The sequence below is a fragment of the Carlito syrichta genome, unplaced genomic scaffold, assembly GCF_000164805.1.
Source record: "Carlito syrichta isolate Samal-C Ts95f unplaced genomic scaffold, Tarsius_syrichta-2.0.1 Scaffold315377, whole genome shotgun sequence".
Lineage (NCBI taxonomy): Eukaryota > Metazoa > Chordata > Mammalia > Primates > Tarsiidae > Carlito > Carlito syrichta.
Genome location: NW_007259473.1, coordinates 51,319 through 67,475, shown reverse-complemented (window position 1 = coordinate 67,475; position 16,157 = coordinate 51,319). Strand labels below are relative to the sequence as shown.

The 16,157-nt window shown below is 47.4% G+C and overlaps 1 protein-coding gene across 1 annotated transcript in view; it reads left to right on the top strand.

Annotated features, from left to right (window-relative positions):
* The window catches only part of MTHFD1 (methylenetetrahydrofolate dehydrogenase, cyclohydrolase and formyltetrahydrofolate synthetase 1), a 73,668-nt gene extending 64,214 nt beyond the window's left edge, over positions 1-9,454 (top strand). The window contains exons 25-28 of the mRNA XM_021706247.1: positions 2,788-2,895; positions 3,623-3,775; positions 7,412-7,505; positions 9,218-9,454. Of these exons, the coding sequence (XP_021561922.1) occupies positions 2,788-2,895; positions 3,623-3,775; positions 7,412-7,501 (351 nt within the window). The 3' untranslated portion in view covers positions 7,502-7,505; positions 9,218-9,454. The remainder of the gene's footprint in view (positions 1-2,787; positions 2,896-3,622; positions 3,776-7,411; positions 7,506-9,217) is intronic.
* The last annotated feature ends 6,703 nt before the right edge of the window (positions 9,455-16,157 follow it).

Sequence of the window (16,157 nt, the reverse complement as noted above, 5' to 3'; positions counted from 1 at the left end):
GCTGATTTTTTGATTTATTGTAGAGATGAGGTCTCGCTGCCCAGGTGGGTCTCGAACCTGCGGGCTAGGCAATCCACTCACCTCAGCCTCCCAAAGGCACGGGATTACAGGCTGAGTCACCGAGCCCAGCTGAGAATTATCTTTTTAGAAAGTGCTAGAAGCACAAATTTGCACACAATGCAAAGCATTGATGGGCACCTTCTCCAAGCTCCCCTTCACTGGGCCCAAAGCAGGAAGCCCCTCCACCACCCCTAGTCCTCAAACCCCTGCTGGAGACCTGGCAGGTGGGGTAGTGGGGACTCTGTACCTATTTCTTCTTGTAACTTTCCTCTGTTCTGGCAAGCAGGAAGCTGCCACTTTTTGTCTTATTCAGCATCTGCTAGTCTTAAATCACCCCTCAACCAAAGCTTCAGGTTTTGTATGTGCCTTAGCATTCATAGAGCTCTAATGATAAGTTGCATATGAAGTCATCTGTGTTGCACTTTTAAAAAAAAAAAAATCAGCCGGGCTCGGTGGCTCAGCCTTTAATCCCGCTCCTTTGGGAGGCTGAGGTGAATGGATTGCCTGAGCCCGCGGGTTCAAGACCCACCTGGGCAGTGAGACCTCATCTCTACAGTAAATCAAAAAACAACCGAGCATGGTAGCGCATGCCTGTAATTCCGGCTACTTGGAAGGCTGAGGCGGAAGGATCGCCCGAGTCTAGCAGGTCGAGGCTGCGGTGGCTTGGAGCGGCCGCTGCACTCCAGTCTGGGCGACCAAGTGAGACTCCAACTCAAGAAAAAATAAAAATAAATTAAAAAATCACTGTTGGATATTCACTTTATTTGTGTCTTCATTAATGATCACTATTTAGTTCAAAGGGGAATTTTAAAATTATAGTTAGGGTTGCTTTTTTCAAAGAAACAAAACTTGGCCAAGTGCTGTGGCTTATACCTGTAATCCCAACACTTTGGGAGGCCAAGATGGGAGGATCACTTGAGGCCAGGAGTTTGAGACGAGCCTGGGCAACATAACAAGACTTGGTCTATACAAAAAATTAGCCATGTGTGGTGGTGCACACCTGTAGTACCAGCTACTCATGAGGCTGAGGTGGAAGGATCGCCTGAGCCCTAGTCAAGGCTGTAGTAGCCGTGATCATGCCACCGCACCCCAGCCTAGGCAAGAGAGTGAGACCCCAACTCAAAAAGAAGCTAAAACTAAAAAGCAAAACTTGCTTAATATGCTCTTTCAGTCATAGTTGCTGACGAGTGTGGAGCCAGACATGGTGCCTGATTTTAGTTGTTGGCTCATTCTGGTTCCCTATGAATCGCTTTCCTTCCCATTTCCTTGAGGGAGAGTCTTACTGCCCTGGACAAGGCAGCAGGACATTTACAAAGCTGCCTCTGAGCCTTGAAGGCTTTGCCCTGGGAAAACAGCCCGTGGGACCCAGGCACTCCCTCGAGGGTTAGACCTCTGGTCACCACGGCTGCTTTGTGTGCCCAGCTGCCACAGAGGGCTTGCCTTTCCTGACGCTCCCAGTACTTGTCGATGTTAGCAGTCACCAGGTTGTCTTTAATCCCCAGATGACTTCGTTTTTCAGTACTTCCAGGTAACAGCAAGTAGCAACTCACTTGTTGTGTTCATGGTAGCATCTGCTTCTCCCATACGATCTGGGGTCTATGTGAATGGATGTTGGTTGTCTTACCTCAGAAACAGTATCCTAGGTCTGGGTTGACAAGACTGATCTCCGGGATTCGTACAGCAGTGTTTTGTGAAGAAATAATTATAATTATTCTTGGGTAGTCAGCAATATTGTTTTTTTGTGTTTTTTTTTTGAGTTGGAGTCTCACTCTGTCACCCAGGCTGGAATGCAGTGACCGCTCCCGGCCACTGCAGCCTCGTCCTGCTGGGCTCTGGCGATCCTTCCGCCTCAGCCTTCCGAGTAGCTGGAATTACAGGCATGCGCTACCACACCTGGCTCATTTTTTGATTTATTGTAGAGATGAGGTCTCGCTGCCCAGGCGGGTCTCGAACCCGCGGGCTCAGGCAATCCACTCACCTCAGCCTCCCAAAGGCGCGGGATTACAGGCTGAGCCACCGAGCCCGGCTAGCAATATTGTTTATGATATACCTAGGGAAGTTTTAAATGATGCTTATGTAAATATATATTTAAAATCTCACTTAACATGTATATTAATATATGTGCATATGTCTGTATATGTAGCTGTAGAAACTATCTCTGAGGGGGCATTTTCCACTTATAAAGGCTGGGACTTGGTATGGAAAAGGAATTTTTCTAACCCAGCAAGCCTCTAGCCATTTGCATATCGGTGTCTGTTTTTTTTTTTTTAACTATTTGTTTTTGTTTTGGTTTTTGGTTTTTTTTTGAGTTGGAGTCTCACTCTGTCGCCCACACTGGAGTGCAGTGGCCGCTCCCGGCCACCGCAGCCTCGACGTGCTGGGCTCCGGCGATCCTTCCGCTTCAGCCTTCCAAGTAGCCGGAATTACAGGCATGCACTACCACACCCGGCTGATTTTTTTTATTTATTGTAAAGATGAGGTCTCGCTGCCCAGGCGGGTCTCGAACCCGCGGGCTCAGGCAATCCACTCACCTCAGCCTCCCAAAGGCGCGGGATTACAGGCTGAGCCACTGAGCCCGGCTCGGTGTCTGTTTATAAGAAGCATCCCCTGCTCCTTCTGGGGGCTCTGACCCAGAACATCCAAGTCTTGTTATGTTGCCCAGGCTAGTCTCAAACTCCTGGCCTCAACATCCCAGCCATGGTCTCCCCTGTCTTTCTTGTGCACTAGCTCCCAGTGGAGGACAAAATCAGGATCATTGCGCAGAAGATCTATGGGGCTGACGACATTGAACTGCTCCCCGAAGCGCAGCACAAAGTGGACATCTACACGAGGCAGGTGGGTGTTTGCTTGCTTCGTTGGTCCAGCTCTGGGCACAGCAGACCTTGGAGTCAGGCTCCCAGGGACTCCCAGCCCCATGAGCACCCACTGCTCCACTGTTCTGGGTGGCAGCCTTCCCTCCTGCAATACTGGCATTGGGTTGGGTGGTGCCATTCTGGTTCTTTATTTACCCACCAGTGTAGATGAACGTGTAGAAAGCCAAGAGGAAATACCAAATGTCTCACCAAAATACTGAGGCCCTCCAGTGTCGTTCTTGTGCTATTCCATAGATGAGATGAAATATCCCCTTGTGTAGTGTGGTATAAGTACTCACCTCCCTTCTTCCAATGGAGACTTCTTTTTTGGTGTGTAACAGCTAAGCTGGAGGACAGTGAAGAAGACATGAATGCAGAGAGTTGGGGGGTCTTAAGTTGAAGAATCTCTGTCATCACAGTATCCAGATGGTTTGTTCTTTGGTTTTTATTTTGAGCTAGGGTCTCGCTGTGTTGCCCAGCCTGGAGTACAGTGACCATGATCATGATGGTCATAGTTCACGGCAGCCTTGACCTTCTGGGCTCAGAAGATCCTTCCACCTCAGTATCCCAAGTAGCTGTAACTATGGACATGTGCCACCGTGCCCAGCTAATTTTGTTGTTGGGATTACAGGCGTGAGCCACCGTGCCCAGCTCCAGATGTTCTGTGATGCATCCACAGCTTTCCATTGTCCTGTCCCTTCTCTCCCCAGGGTTTCGGGAATCTACCCATCTGCATGGCCAAAACACACTTGTCCTTGTCTCACAACCCAGAACTAAAAGGCGTGCCCACGGACTTCATCCTGCCCATTCGTGACATCCGCGCCAGCGTCGGGGCAGGTTTCCTGTACCCTTTAGTGGGAGCGGTGAGTGCTGCCGGGAGACTCGTGCTTCTTGTCTGAAATGTGTGACAGGAACCGTGGAGCGGGTGCCAAGTGAGTGGTGTGCACCACCTGGAAGAGAGCTGGAGCGGGCCTGTGTGGACCGTCTTGGTGTCAGCTCAAGAATGATGCCATGACCATTCCTACTATATAAGAAAACCTGACCGGGCACAGTGGCTCACACCTATAATCCCAGCACTTTGGGAGACCAAGGTGAGAGGATTGCCTGAGACTAGCCTGGGCAACTTGGCGAGGCCTCATCTCTACAATAAATCAAAAAATTAGCCAAGTGTGGTGGTGTGTGCCTGTAGTTCCAGCTACTTGGAAGGCTGAGGTGGAAGGATCCTCTGAGCCCAGCAGGTTGAACCTGCGGTGGCCGGGAGCATGCCACTGTACTCCAGTCTGGACTACAGAGTGAGACTCTGGCTCAAAAAAAAAAGAAAAGAAAAGAAAACCTGCTTTCCAGGGCAGTCTGCCCTTCATGGAATCCAGGACAGGCCTCAAGGGTAGGCTGGCATGTTGCCTGGCATCATGGCTAATACATATTCACCATGAATGTTCATTGGGTGCCTTAAACAGTAAACTCAGTCCCTCTGGAGTTGGGGACGGGTTCTCCACCTCCAGGGTCTTGCTAACAGCCTAGAGCTTATACCTGAAACTCAGGGAGTTCATTCTTTTTGAGTAAGGAATTTCCCCACTAAAATGCAAATGGACCCTGTAGACATGAAAGGTCAGGCTGCTTATTTACACTTCAAGGTGAATGAAGTGTCTGGTGCTTTCTTACCTTCGTTGCTGACAGGGCTTAATCATAGTTTGGGCTAACACTATCCCGAAGTTAACACTGAGCCTGTATCTGGGTTCCCTCTGATCTATCCCATGTTCTGTGTGTACAGATTGCACATATGCAGTATAGGACCGAAATAGTAAACTGAACCAGGAAAGAAAATGCTAGATCTCCTTTTGGAGCCATGGCATTCTTTCAGGGTGGTAAGGAAGTGGTGGCAGGTGGCATTCTACTATTGAAAGCTCGTGACATTAGAGTTGGATCTGTGGTCAGCTCTACAGGTCTTGGACTTGGGCAGGTTTTGAAGGTTGTGAGCCCCGCTGCCCTGGGCTTACCACAGTGGTGGTCAGCATAGATGCCTGCACGCAGTGCCCCTCGGCCACTCTCAAGAGCTGGGGGCTTGGCCTTGTAATGTTGTACATCAGTCTCTGGGATTTGGAGAAAGTCCTTTTAGCAGGAATATTAAAAACCATTTACCCAGCATCTTGGCCACTAGAAATATGTGGTGTTTTTTCTGGAGAAATCAGCAGCAGCCACCAGTTGAAAGGGCTAAGCTGCACGCTCCGTGTCAATTGGATGTTCACATGCAGAGGAGGAGCTGTAGAGCTGAATGCCAAGCTGGAGGAAGTAGTCAGGCCGGTGAATGCCAGGCCGCAGGGTAGAGACATAGGCCACTGGCTCAGGACTTGCTCATTTAGAACAGAGTATGCGTCAGACGCCTGGACTTTATGTTGGACCAAGACATCTCCACGTGTAATCAAGTGACTTATTCACTGTTCTGACACCTCCTAGTTGATGTTGGACCTTAATGGGGCATAGGGGATTTGAGTATTTTACATATTAATTCAAGTATGGTGGCTTCTCTTCAGAGATTTATGCATATCTACGTTCATATGTCTGTGTACACATCATATTTTCTCTTTTTTTATATCTTCTGATTGTCAATGACTGGTGTTTGGGGGGGAAAAATCCTCTCTGGAAAAAAAGTGAAAATATCAAAGACCCTACAAATGACTGTCTTGGGAAGCATCTTTAGAGTGTTCTGCCGACATACATGTGCATGTCTACATTAGTGACACACGTCCTTTATAGCGTCACCTTCAGGGATTTCTGCTAAGTCTGGTTTTGTTTTTTGAGTTGGAATCTCACTCTGTCACCCAGGCTGGAGTGCAGTGGCATGCTCACAGCCACCGCAGCCTCAACCTGCTGGGGTTAGGTGATCCTTCCGCCTCAGCCTTCCAAGTAGTTGGAACCACAGGCATGCACTACCATGCCCAGCTAATTTTATTGTAGAAATGAGATCTCACCATGTTGCTCAGGCTGGTCTCGAATCCCTGAGCTCAGGCAATCCTCTCACCTCCACCTCCCAAAGTGCTGGGGATTACAGGCATGCCCAGCTTCTGCTAGGTCTGAAGACCAGTTACTATCCTTTTTCTTGTCCCCATTCCCACACTTCTTTATCTCTTACAGAATACAAGACTAGAAACCAATTGTCAGATCCCTGTAATATGTTTTGCAGAATATTGATTGGCACTCCGATGTCAGTTGGAATTCGTTTTCTAAAGTATTGATGTTTTGTGTTACAGAAAATGACTCATTCTTTTTTTTTATATATAACCTTTTTATAGTTAAGTTTTAGAAGTTTAGCCTCAGCTGTTTTCCTGTCTGGATTTGATTTGGAACTTGTCTGTATTCATTATATAGGACATTGTCACAGACAAAAATATACTGAGTTTTTTCTTGCAAGCCATGCAGATTTGTATCTAAGCAGATATGTGTCAAAGCCAAGTCTTTAGAAAAGAAGCAAGTGCAAATATAATTCATAAGCATTGCAAGTTTAGTTTTTGAAAGCCACTTTGGACCAGTAAGAATAGTAATGATAAAACCATCTAGATTATGTACAAAAATATCTTGCAAAAAGGGTACGAGTTCCTAATGTGTTGCTGAAGAAGTCACACAGGCATCTAGCAAGACTTACTGAAGTCAGACTTCAAGGTGACAAGCCCTGTGCCTCCCTTTGGTCTCGTGAAGTGTGAGCTGAGGAGGTTGGCGGCCCACCCCTCGGCCTCCCAGCCTCTGCCTTTGCAGGTTGAAGGTGGCAGCATCTCCACCACTGCTCGTCACAACCATCAGAGGAGACGCCCAGAAGGGAGGCCGGCGTCTGGTTTGCAGAAGGACGTGAGGGACCCATGACTGGATTTTTTTTTTTAATCAATATTTTTTATTATGATTTTGTGGGGCACAGTTAAAGGTTAGGTGTACAATTACATTTCATTCAGGCACCCTGTTGATAAGAGGTGTTTCCCCATCCCCGGACAGATACTTGCGACTGTTAATCCCATCCCCCTCCCTCCCCAGTGACTGGATTTTTAATATGGAACAAGAAGGGTTAGGGTTAGGTTTAGGCTTTACTGACAACTATAAAATGATGTTCTCTCTTTGTTTTTGTTTGTTGGTTTGTTTGTTTTTGAGTTGGAGTCTCACTCTGTTGCCTAGGCTGGAGTGCAGTAGCATGCTCATGGCCACCACAGCTTCGACCTGCTGGGCTCAGGTGACCCTTCCGCCTCAGCCTTCCAAGTAACTGGAACCACAGGCGTGTGACACCACACACGCCCAGCTAATTGTTTGATTCACTGTAGAGATGGGGTCTTTCCAAGTTGCCCAGGCTGATCTTGAGCCCCTGGGTCTAGGGAATTCTCTCACCTCTGCCTCCCACAGTGCTGGGATTATAGGCATGAACACCCAGCGTTGTTCTCTCTTTGTACCCTGGACTTTTTGAGGGGAAGGTGGAAGAAAAGGACACTTGAGTTTATTGTTAATGCTGTTTTACATCCTAGATGAGCACAATGCCTGGACTCCCCACCAGGCCCTGTTTTTATGATATTGATTTGGACCCTGAAACTGAACAGGTGAATGGACTATTCTAAATAGGTAAGTTGTTACCCCATACGAGTTGTACTTTCTCCTTACTGAGTATACAAAGGGGGACCAAAAAAAAGATCGGAATTCTCTTTTGGAGGCCTTCCCCGTACCCAGGTAAGTGCTAGGAACCCATCAGCATCAGTGAACCAGCTAGTGTTGTTGTGGGAGGCTGCACTCGTCTCAGTGAATTTCTGGGGGGGATTCTTTCAGCACGTTTTCCCATTTCATGATGAGTGACTCACAAGCATACCTGCCCACACCACACTGAGTGTTCAGCAGTTTTGGACCAAAAATGGTGACCCCTGTACCCCACTCTTCCTAGTCATCCGCTCTCACCCCGAGTGACCTTTTTTTGTTTTCCTGGATGAAAAAAGTCCTCCAAGGGAAACATTTTGCCAATGTGAAACAAAAAATGTCAGAAGTACTAAAAAGCATTAAAACCAACAAGTTCAAAAACCGTTTTAAGCAATGGAAAAAGATTCTTGATAGGTTTATTGCATCAGAGAGTACTTTGAAGGTGGCTAATATTTAAAAATGTAAGAATAAATACACAATTTTTTATAAATAAATGCTGGAGTTTTTTGGGGTCTCCGTTGTATTTATGTATTATAGGGCTCAAACTAAGCTATGAAAATGTAAATTCTAATGCTTTCCAAATGTTTCTTTTGACTTTACTGAGGGTAGACGGGGCAGGAAAGAGATTTGGCAATAGCCAATGAATGAAATATTTATTTTTCAACACATTTTTGGAAGAAGCATATGGCTTGTCACAGGTTGGCAGTGTAGGGGAGACAGCTGCTGTTGGTGAGCTGTGGAGGTACCATGGAGTTCAGAGTTGATGACACACTAGAGGTCAGGAACCATTGATGGTGTGTATACTTTGAACACACAGAAAGCGAGAGCTGAGTAAATGTCCCAGAAAGCAGAAAAGAGAAGGAAACAGACCCAGCCCCCGGCAGCAGACCTGTCTTCTTACTGCGATGAGACGCTCTAGACACCAGAGCGATGTCCTCTGAGTTTGCAAGGAAGATGACTTTCACTGGGTTTACAGTCAGCCACATCTATCTGGATGTTTTCAGACATGCAAAGGTCTGCCACCCTCACGGCTCTTCCCAGGAAGTTATTTAGTAATGTACTCCAGCAAAATGGGGAATTAAACCAAGAAAAGGGAAGCGTGGGTTTGGGGAAATCGAACTTTGCTTCAGGCAGTAACAAAGAAGAGTTCTGATAGCCATGCAAGTGACCTGGAGTTACAGACCCAGTGTGGAACAAGGGTGGGGGTGGGGGATGCTTGAGGAAAAACTAGAAAACCTAGAAAAGACAAGGTTACCAAAGGGTAATGATACAAAAACTCTTGGACTGTTTGAGAAAGTGATGGTCCAGATGGAAGCAAACTAGTAATCATTTAACACCAGTGAGGATGGGAAGAAGAGGGACTGAACTCGATGCTGGGAGAACGCTGTTCTCAAGAGGGTGTCTGTGTGTTGGAAATGCGTCTGTCCCCTGCTTGGTCTGGTCTTGAACAGTATTCACATAACCATCATGTCAATGCACCGCACTGTTTTCGAGCCCGTTTGTGGACCCTAGAAGGGGTGGAGGTGGGAAAGGTGGTACACAGCGACAGCCTTGGCAACGGGAGGGTTCGCAGTGCAGGTGGAAGGGAAAGAAGGCAGTTCAGAGCTTGGAGAAAACACTTATTTCTTGTTTGTTCCCCCCCCCAGATCAGTCATCTTCAAGAAGCTACGTTGGAAGTGTAGCTGTGTCCGTTCAGGCCCGTTAGGAAGTGTGGGGAAGTGGGAGAGTCGGCCCCACCCTGAAGAGCTTTTGGAATAAATGGTGGGAGTTTCCCCAGAAGCCTTTCCAGCCTTAATTCTCATCCTGTATAAATTGACACAAATCATGCACACGTCTGTTTACTTTAGTGAAGATCCACAGAATAAAAAGAAATAATTTTGCTACCCTGGTGTTGAACTCTAAATTCTGGCGTCAACAGGCTGTGCTGCAGTGCTCAGCCCTGTTTGTTGGGCATACCCGGACTGCAAAACAAAGTCGCCTGTGCACTCGATGATACTGTCGTTGACAGGGGAAAGCATGTGCATGCTGTGTGTTTCTGAGAGGACACAGAATTCAGGAGACCTGCTGAGAGGGTCAGGTGGAAGCAAGGGGTGGAGACTTGCCTTACACCTTTCTGGATTGCTGCTTTTTTTTAAATCTTAAGTCCTGAGGAAGTCTTTTCACCCTAAGGAAACTTATCCTTAGAACTTGGAATTCCCATTTCTGCCGAAGCTGCAATAGTTTAAAGTCCTTAAGAAGGATGGTCAAATGGCACTAACCTTAGGTCAGCCTTTTCTGCTGTGTTGGTTAAGCCAATATTTATTACCTTCTGCTGAATGACTGGGCTCTACTTCTCTCTACAGAATGCATTTTTTCCCCCAAAGTCAGAGTCTTACTCTGTCACCCAGGCTGCAGTGCAGTGGCATGATCTTGCTCACTGCAGCCTCAACCTCCTGGGCTCAGACAATCCTTCCACCTCAACCTTCCAAGTAGCTAGGACTATAGGTATGCACCACCATGCCTGGCTAATTTTATTTTTTGTAAAGATGGGATCTCACTATGTTACCCAGGTTGGCCACCAAATCCTGGGCACAAGTAACCCTCCTGCCTCAACCTCCCAAAGTATTGGAGGCGGAGGCAAGGATTGCCAGAGTCCAGGGGTTTGAGACCAACCTGGGCAACTTGGCAAGACCTCGTCTCTACAGTAAATCAAAAAATTAGCAAGGTGTGGTGGCACAAGCGTGTAGTTCCAGCTACTTGGAAGACTGAGGCAGAAGGATCATCTGAGTCCAGCAGCTCGACACTGGGGTGGCCGTGAGCGTGCCACTGTACTCCAGCCTGGACAACAGAGTGAGACTCTGACTCAACAACAACAAATTTTTTTTTTTAATTAGCTGGGTGTGGTGGTGCTTGCCTATAGTCCCAGCTACTTGGAAGGCTGAGGCGGAAGGACTGTGTGAGCCCAGCAGGTCAAGGTTGTGGTGGCTGTGAGTGTGCCACTGCACTTTAGTCTGGGCAACAGAGTGAGACTTGACCAAAAAAAAAAAAGGTATTTAAGACACCCCCTGTACACTGCCTGGCACATCAAAAATACCCAGTAATGTCAGTTCCTGTTTCAAAGCATCATCTGGTCCTATCTGCACACATTCCCTTGTTTCTGATTTTTTAAAAATGTGAAGTCTCATCTGGAATGAGACTGGCTGGGATTTCAGTTTGCAGACAAGGGAAGTGGGAAATAACATTAAAATCCTAAACCCTCCCAACCAACCTTCTGGCCAAGGAGACTCTAGAGTTCTTGGCCACTGTGGGATGCAGGGGGTCAGATACCCTTCATGATGGTCCTCCCTCTTTAATCATGGTTAGTCTTTCTTCTCCGAGGGCTAAACAGAAATCGATCCTTTCAAAAGACTCCACCACTGACACCAACCGCCAGTGTTTTCCCTCCTGTTTTGTCTGTTTAGAGATCAACCAAGGAGTGGTTCTGGCCAGTTTATGGAGAATGCACAGTGAAGGTTCCCCGCCCCCCCATCCTCTGCTTCACCTTTTGAGGTCAAAGGGCTGAATCACCTGATCATGCTAAATGTGTGTGTGTGTGTGTGTGTGTGTGTGTGTGTGTGTGTGTGTGTGCGCGCGCGCGCGCGTGCGCGCCACCTTTTTCTGTACACCAGGCCCGTGAAGGGCATGAAGCTCAATTACGCATGCGCTTGTTTCTCCTTTCATAAATATTCATGCCTCCCATAGGTTAATGAATATGCATATTCGACTACCTAGCTTAGCATAAATTCTCATTTCCTCTGTCCCTCCTTCCAAGTGCCTGTTTCTGGCCAGGTCCAGTGGCTCACACCTGTAATCCCAGCACTTTGGGAGGCAAAGGCAGGAGGATCGCTTGATCCTAGGAGTTCGAGACCAGCCTGGGAAAAGCAAGACGCTGTCTCCAAAAAAAGAATGGTGTCTGTTTCCAGCTTCTGGCCTATCAGAATGGCCACTTTGCAGGCTACAGCCCTTAATGAGAAATAAAAGCCAGGCTTGGTGGCTCAGCCTGTAATCCCAGCGCTTTGGGAGGCTGAGGTGAGTGGATTGTCTGAGTCCACGGGTTCGAGACCCGCCTGGGCAACTTGGCAAGACCTCATCTCTACAATAAATCAAAAATTAGCCGAGCGTGGTAGTGCGCGCCTGTAGTTCCAGCTACTTGGAAGGCTGAGGCCAGAGTCCAGCAGGTCAAGGCTGCAATGGCTGGGAGCGGTCACTGCACTCCAGTCTGGGTGACAGAGTGAGACTCCAACTCAAAAACAACAACAAAAAAAGAAAGCACTCCTTTCGAAATGTATGAGCCTGGTTATTTTTCAGTTGACAGAAGGAAGACTTATCAGACACGGTGACTTAAAGATCATCTTAAAGGATTTAGGCTTCCTTGTATTGTCAAAAGCCATATGGTCTTAAACGCTTGGTACTGGTAGGAATTGCCAACACAATCGGGGAGAGCGTAAATGGAGATTTATAAGCCAAAGTTATAAACAAAGCTCTAATACAATAAGTAACCCAAATTGTTTTTTATCAGTTGTTGCTTGGAGCGTATGGACAATCATAGATGCAAGAATTTTCCTAGGTGAAATAAAAGTTCTCAAGACTTGCTTTTTCTACCTACCACGTATCTTTTTCTTTTTTTTTGAGTCTCACTCTGTTGCCCAGGCTGGAGTGCAGTGACATACTTGACCTGCTGGGCTTAGGCAGTCCTTCTGCCTCAGTCTTCCAAGTAGCTGGAACTATAGGCGTGTGCTACCACACTGTGCTAATTTTTTGATTTATTGTAGAGACGAGGTCTCACCAAGTTTCCCAGACTAGTCTCGAACCCCTGGGCTCAGGCAGTCCTTTCACCTCGGTCTCCCAAAGTGCTGGGATTACAGGCATGAGCCACTGCGCCCAGCTCCTGTATCTTGAAGGTCTTACTACATCTGGAGTTTCTTTCTTTTTTTTTTTGAACTGGAGTCTCACTCTGTCACCCAGACTGGAGTGCAGTGGCCACTCCCAGCCACCGCAGCCTCGATCTGATGGGCTCCAGTGATCCTTCCGCCTCAGCCTTCCGAGTAGCCAGAATTACAGGCGCGCACTACCACGCCTGGCTAATTTTTGATTTATTGCAGAGATGAGGTCTCACCAAGTTGCCCAGGCGGGTCTCGAACCCGCGGGCTCAGGCAATCCACTCACCTCAGCCTCCCAAGGTGTGGGATTACAGGCTGAGCCACCAAGCCCGGCTTGCAGTTTGTTTCTTTTTTTTTTTTGAGTTGGAGTCTCACTCTGTCACCCAGACTGGAGTGCAGAGGCCGCTCCCGGCCACCACAGCCTCGACCTGCTGGGCTCCGGTGATCCTTCCGTCTCAGCCTTCCAAGTAGCCGGAATTACAGGCATGTGCTACCACGCCCGGCTGACACTGACAACTGTTTTATGGTTTTTGCTATTACAAATAATGTAGCAGTGATTAGCAATTAGCAGAGAATGCACACAATTTCCTTATTTATCTTTGCAGTTTGTGTTGAAGTGTCTACTGGGTAAATTCCTAGCAATGGGATTGCTCACAGGTCTTCAAAATGGAAGCTGACCTCTGGTTGGAAATGAAAAGAAATACATATAACAGAACAAATCCTTTAGGCTGATAGTCTCATTTTACAGAAAGGCAGGTTTGCAGATTGCACTGCTGACTCCCACCAGATGAACTCACAAGGTTGTCTGACTCCCAAGTCTCTGCTCTTACCACGGGCCTGCCTCTCAGAGCGCTACTAGAAGGTGGCTCCTGCTGGGTTATGAGAGATGGGAAGCTGTACCCATTCACCCCCTCCAGAAGGAGGGAAGAGAAAGATGGAAGAAGCAGAAGGAAGAAATAAAGAGACTTGGGAGGATGCTGAGCAATCCTGATGACGCGGGATTTGTGGAATTGATGCTTCAGGCTTCGATAAAGAAGTGTCCCGAGTACAACCTTCTAGATGCTATTTCCACAATGAGAGAAGGCAGGAGGAACAAGACACCAGCAGGCTAACTGAAGGCCTGTATTAAAGACCTCCAGAAGCATCCATGCTTGCAGTGCCTATCAGATGCGCTTCCAGAGAGGGTCTGGTGCCCTCACCGGGGGGTCCCTCCAGATCACTGGCCTTCCCGGGCCCATCCTTACCCTTCCCTGAGCTGCTAATGCCTCCCCTCTCCATATTAGTAATATTACGATGAAGAGGGTGCCTTCTCTGATCTTGCCTCAGAGGCTGTTTTTATGCATCAAAGATGTGCATACACTCTTCATTCAAAAGAGACAGCAGCATTTATGTGCTGCCAAGTAAAACAAATTGCAACAGAATTACAGTTGAGGTTGTGTCTGCCTTGTCCAACCCACATGGTGCCCAGGAGCTGATCTAGCCACAAGCAACCTGGAGACCCAGGTTCATTTAACAGTGTGCCAGGGAAAGGGGTTGGAGGGCTTATTCCCAGAAGGCCTCTGAAATTTAAGGATTATTAACATGAAATTACAAACCACTTCTGGTAGCTACAGGCCCAGGCTGTGGGTGGGACCAAGACAGGAGAAATGGTAGGATCAGAGAAGTATCGCTCAGATAAATATGTAAGCTATTTTATTGGCACGCTGTATCAGTTGATATTAACAAGCTAAATTGAAGATGAATAATTTCTCGTCAGATTAGAGAGATATATTTATAGCCTGTTTCCTATTGTATAATGAAAAGCTACTGATGGAGTAGTAGACAATTATATGGCTAATAGCTAAGACAGCCTTAGCTGTCACTTAAGTGAGTTCAGGAATGACAGGTTTCTTTCAATGCATAAGGCACTGGATTCATTTTTTAAAAAAAAACAGATATGGCACTGAGTTCTAGTCACAGCCTAAAGAAAAACCACAGTGCAGTATTTTATTTATAGAACTAAGCTCTGTGTGAGTGACTGAGTGTGTGTGCATGTGTGTTGGTGGAGGTCGAGAATGAGTTATCTGTCTTAATGTGACCTTCAAATACAAAATAAATTCACCTCTATTTTTTTTTTTTTTTGAGTTGGAGTCTCACTCTGTCACCCAGGCTGGAGTTCTGTGGCACACTCATGGCCACCCCAGCATCAACCTGCTGGGCTCCGGCGATCCTTCCGCCTCAGCCTTCCAAGTAGCCGGAATTACAGTCATGCACTACCATGCCCGGCTGATTTTTTTATTTTTTGTAGAGATGAGGTCTTGCTGCCCAGGCGGGTCTCGAACCCTCAGGCTCAGGCAATCCACTCACCTCAGCCTCCCAAAGCACGGGATTACAGCTGAGCCACTGAGCCCGGCATTCAAACTGCCTTTCAGTTCCCTTCATTACTTTTGTTTTTTCTGAGTTGCAACCTTACTCTGTCACCCAGGCTGGAGTTCTGTGGCATGCTCACATCCATCCCAGTGTTGAGCTGCTGGGCTCCATCCATCCTTCTGCCTCAGCCTTCCGAGTAGCCGGACTACAGGCGCGCACTACGACGCCTAGATAATTTTTTTTTTTTTGAGTTGGAGTCTCACTCTGTCACCCAGGCTGGAAGGCAGTGGCATGCTCCCGGCCACCCCAGCATAGACCTACCGGGCTCCGGCAATCCTTCTGCCTCAGCCTTCCGAGTAGCTGGAACTACAGACATGAGCCACCGTGCCCGGCTAATTTTTTTTATTGTAGAGATGAGGGCTCGCCAAATTGCCTAGGTTGGTCTCGAACTCACGGGCTCAGTCAATCCTCTCACCTCGGCCTCCCAAAGTGCTAGGATTACAGGCTGAGCCACTAAGACTGGCCACACTATTATTATTTTTTTAAGAAAAGCAAGTAGAGTAATATCCAAGTCAGTAAGGTGACCTTTGTTGTTTTAACCTGCACCTTGCTACCTTTTCCACTACTCCCTTTCTCCCTCCCTCCCCCCTTCTCCTCCACCTCCTCCTCCTCCTCATTCTTAGACAGGCTCTGCTGGAGTGCAGCAGTGCAATTGTAGCTCACTAAAGCCTTAAACTCCTGGGCTCAAGTGATTCTCCCACCTCAGCCTTTCAAGTAGCTGGGACTACAGGTGTGCTCTACCATGCCCAGCTAGTTTATATATATATATACTATATATATATACTATATATAGTATATATATACTATATATATATATAGTAGCAATGGAGTCTTGCTATGTTGCCCAGGTTTGTCCTGAACTCCTGGCCTCAAGCGACCCTCCTACCTTGGCTTCCCAAAGTGCTGAGATTATAGATATGAGCCACTGCACCTGGCCCCTCACTGCTTTCTAGTAAGACAGTGTCCAAACCTAGATGATCTCATCTTATTTCTTGCCTGAAACTATTGCAAACCCCCAGGTCTGCTACCTTTGAGAAGCCTCGGAGCTCAATGAGTAACAGCATCTCCACGACGAGGGACATAGATTTCATTGAGCTTAAAGTTTAAAGCTGGCAACAAGCAGGGCTAGCCACCCACACAGGGATGTAAAGGCCACGTTCACAGATGTGTCTGCTGAATGAACAAATCGAAACTGATTCTTCATTACAGTAAACTAGATGAGCCGGGCTCGGTGACTCAGCCTGTAATCCCGCACTTTGGGAGGCTGAGGTGAGTGGAT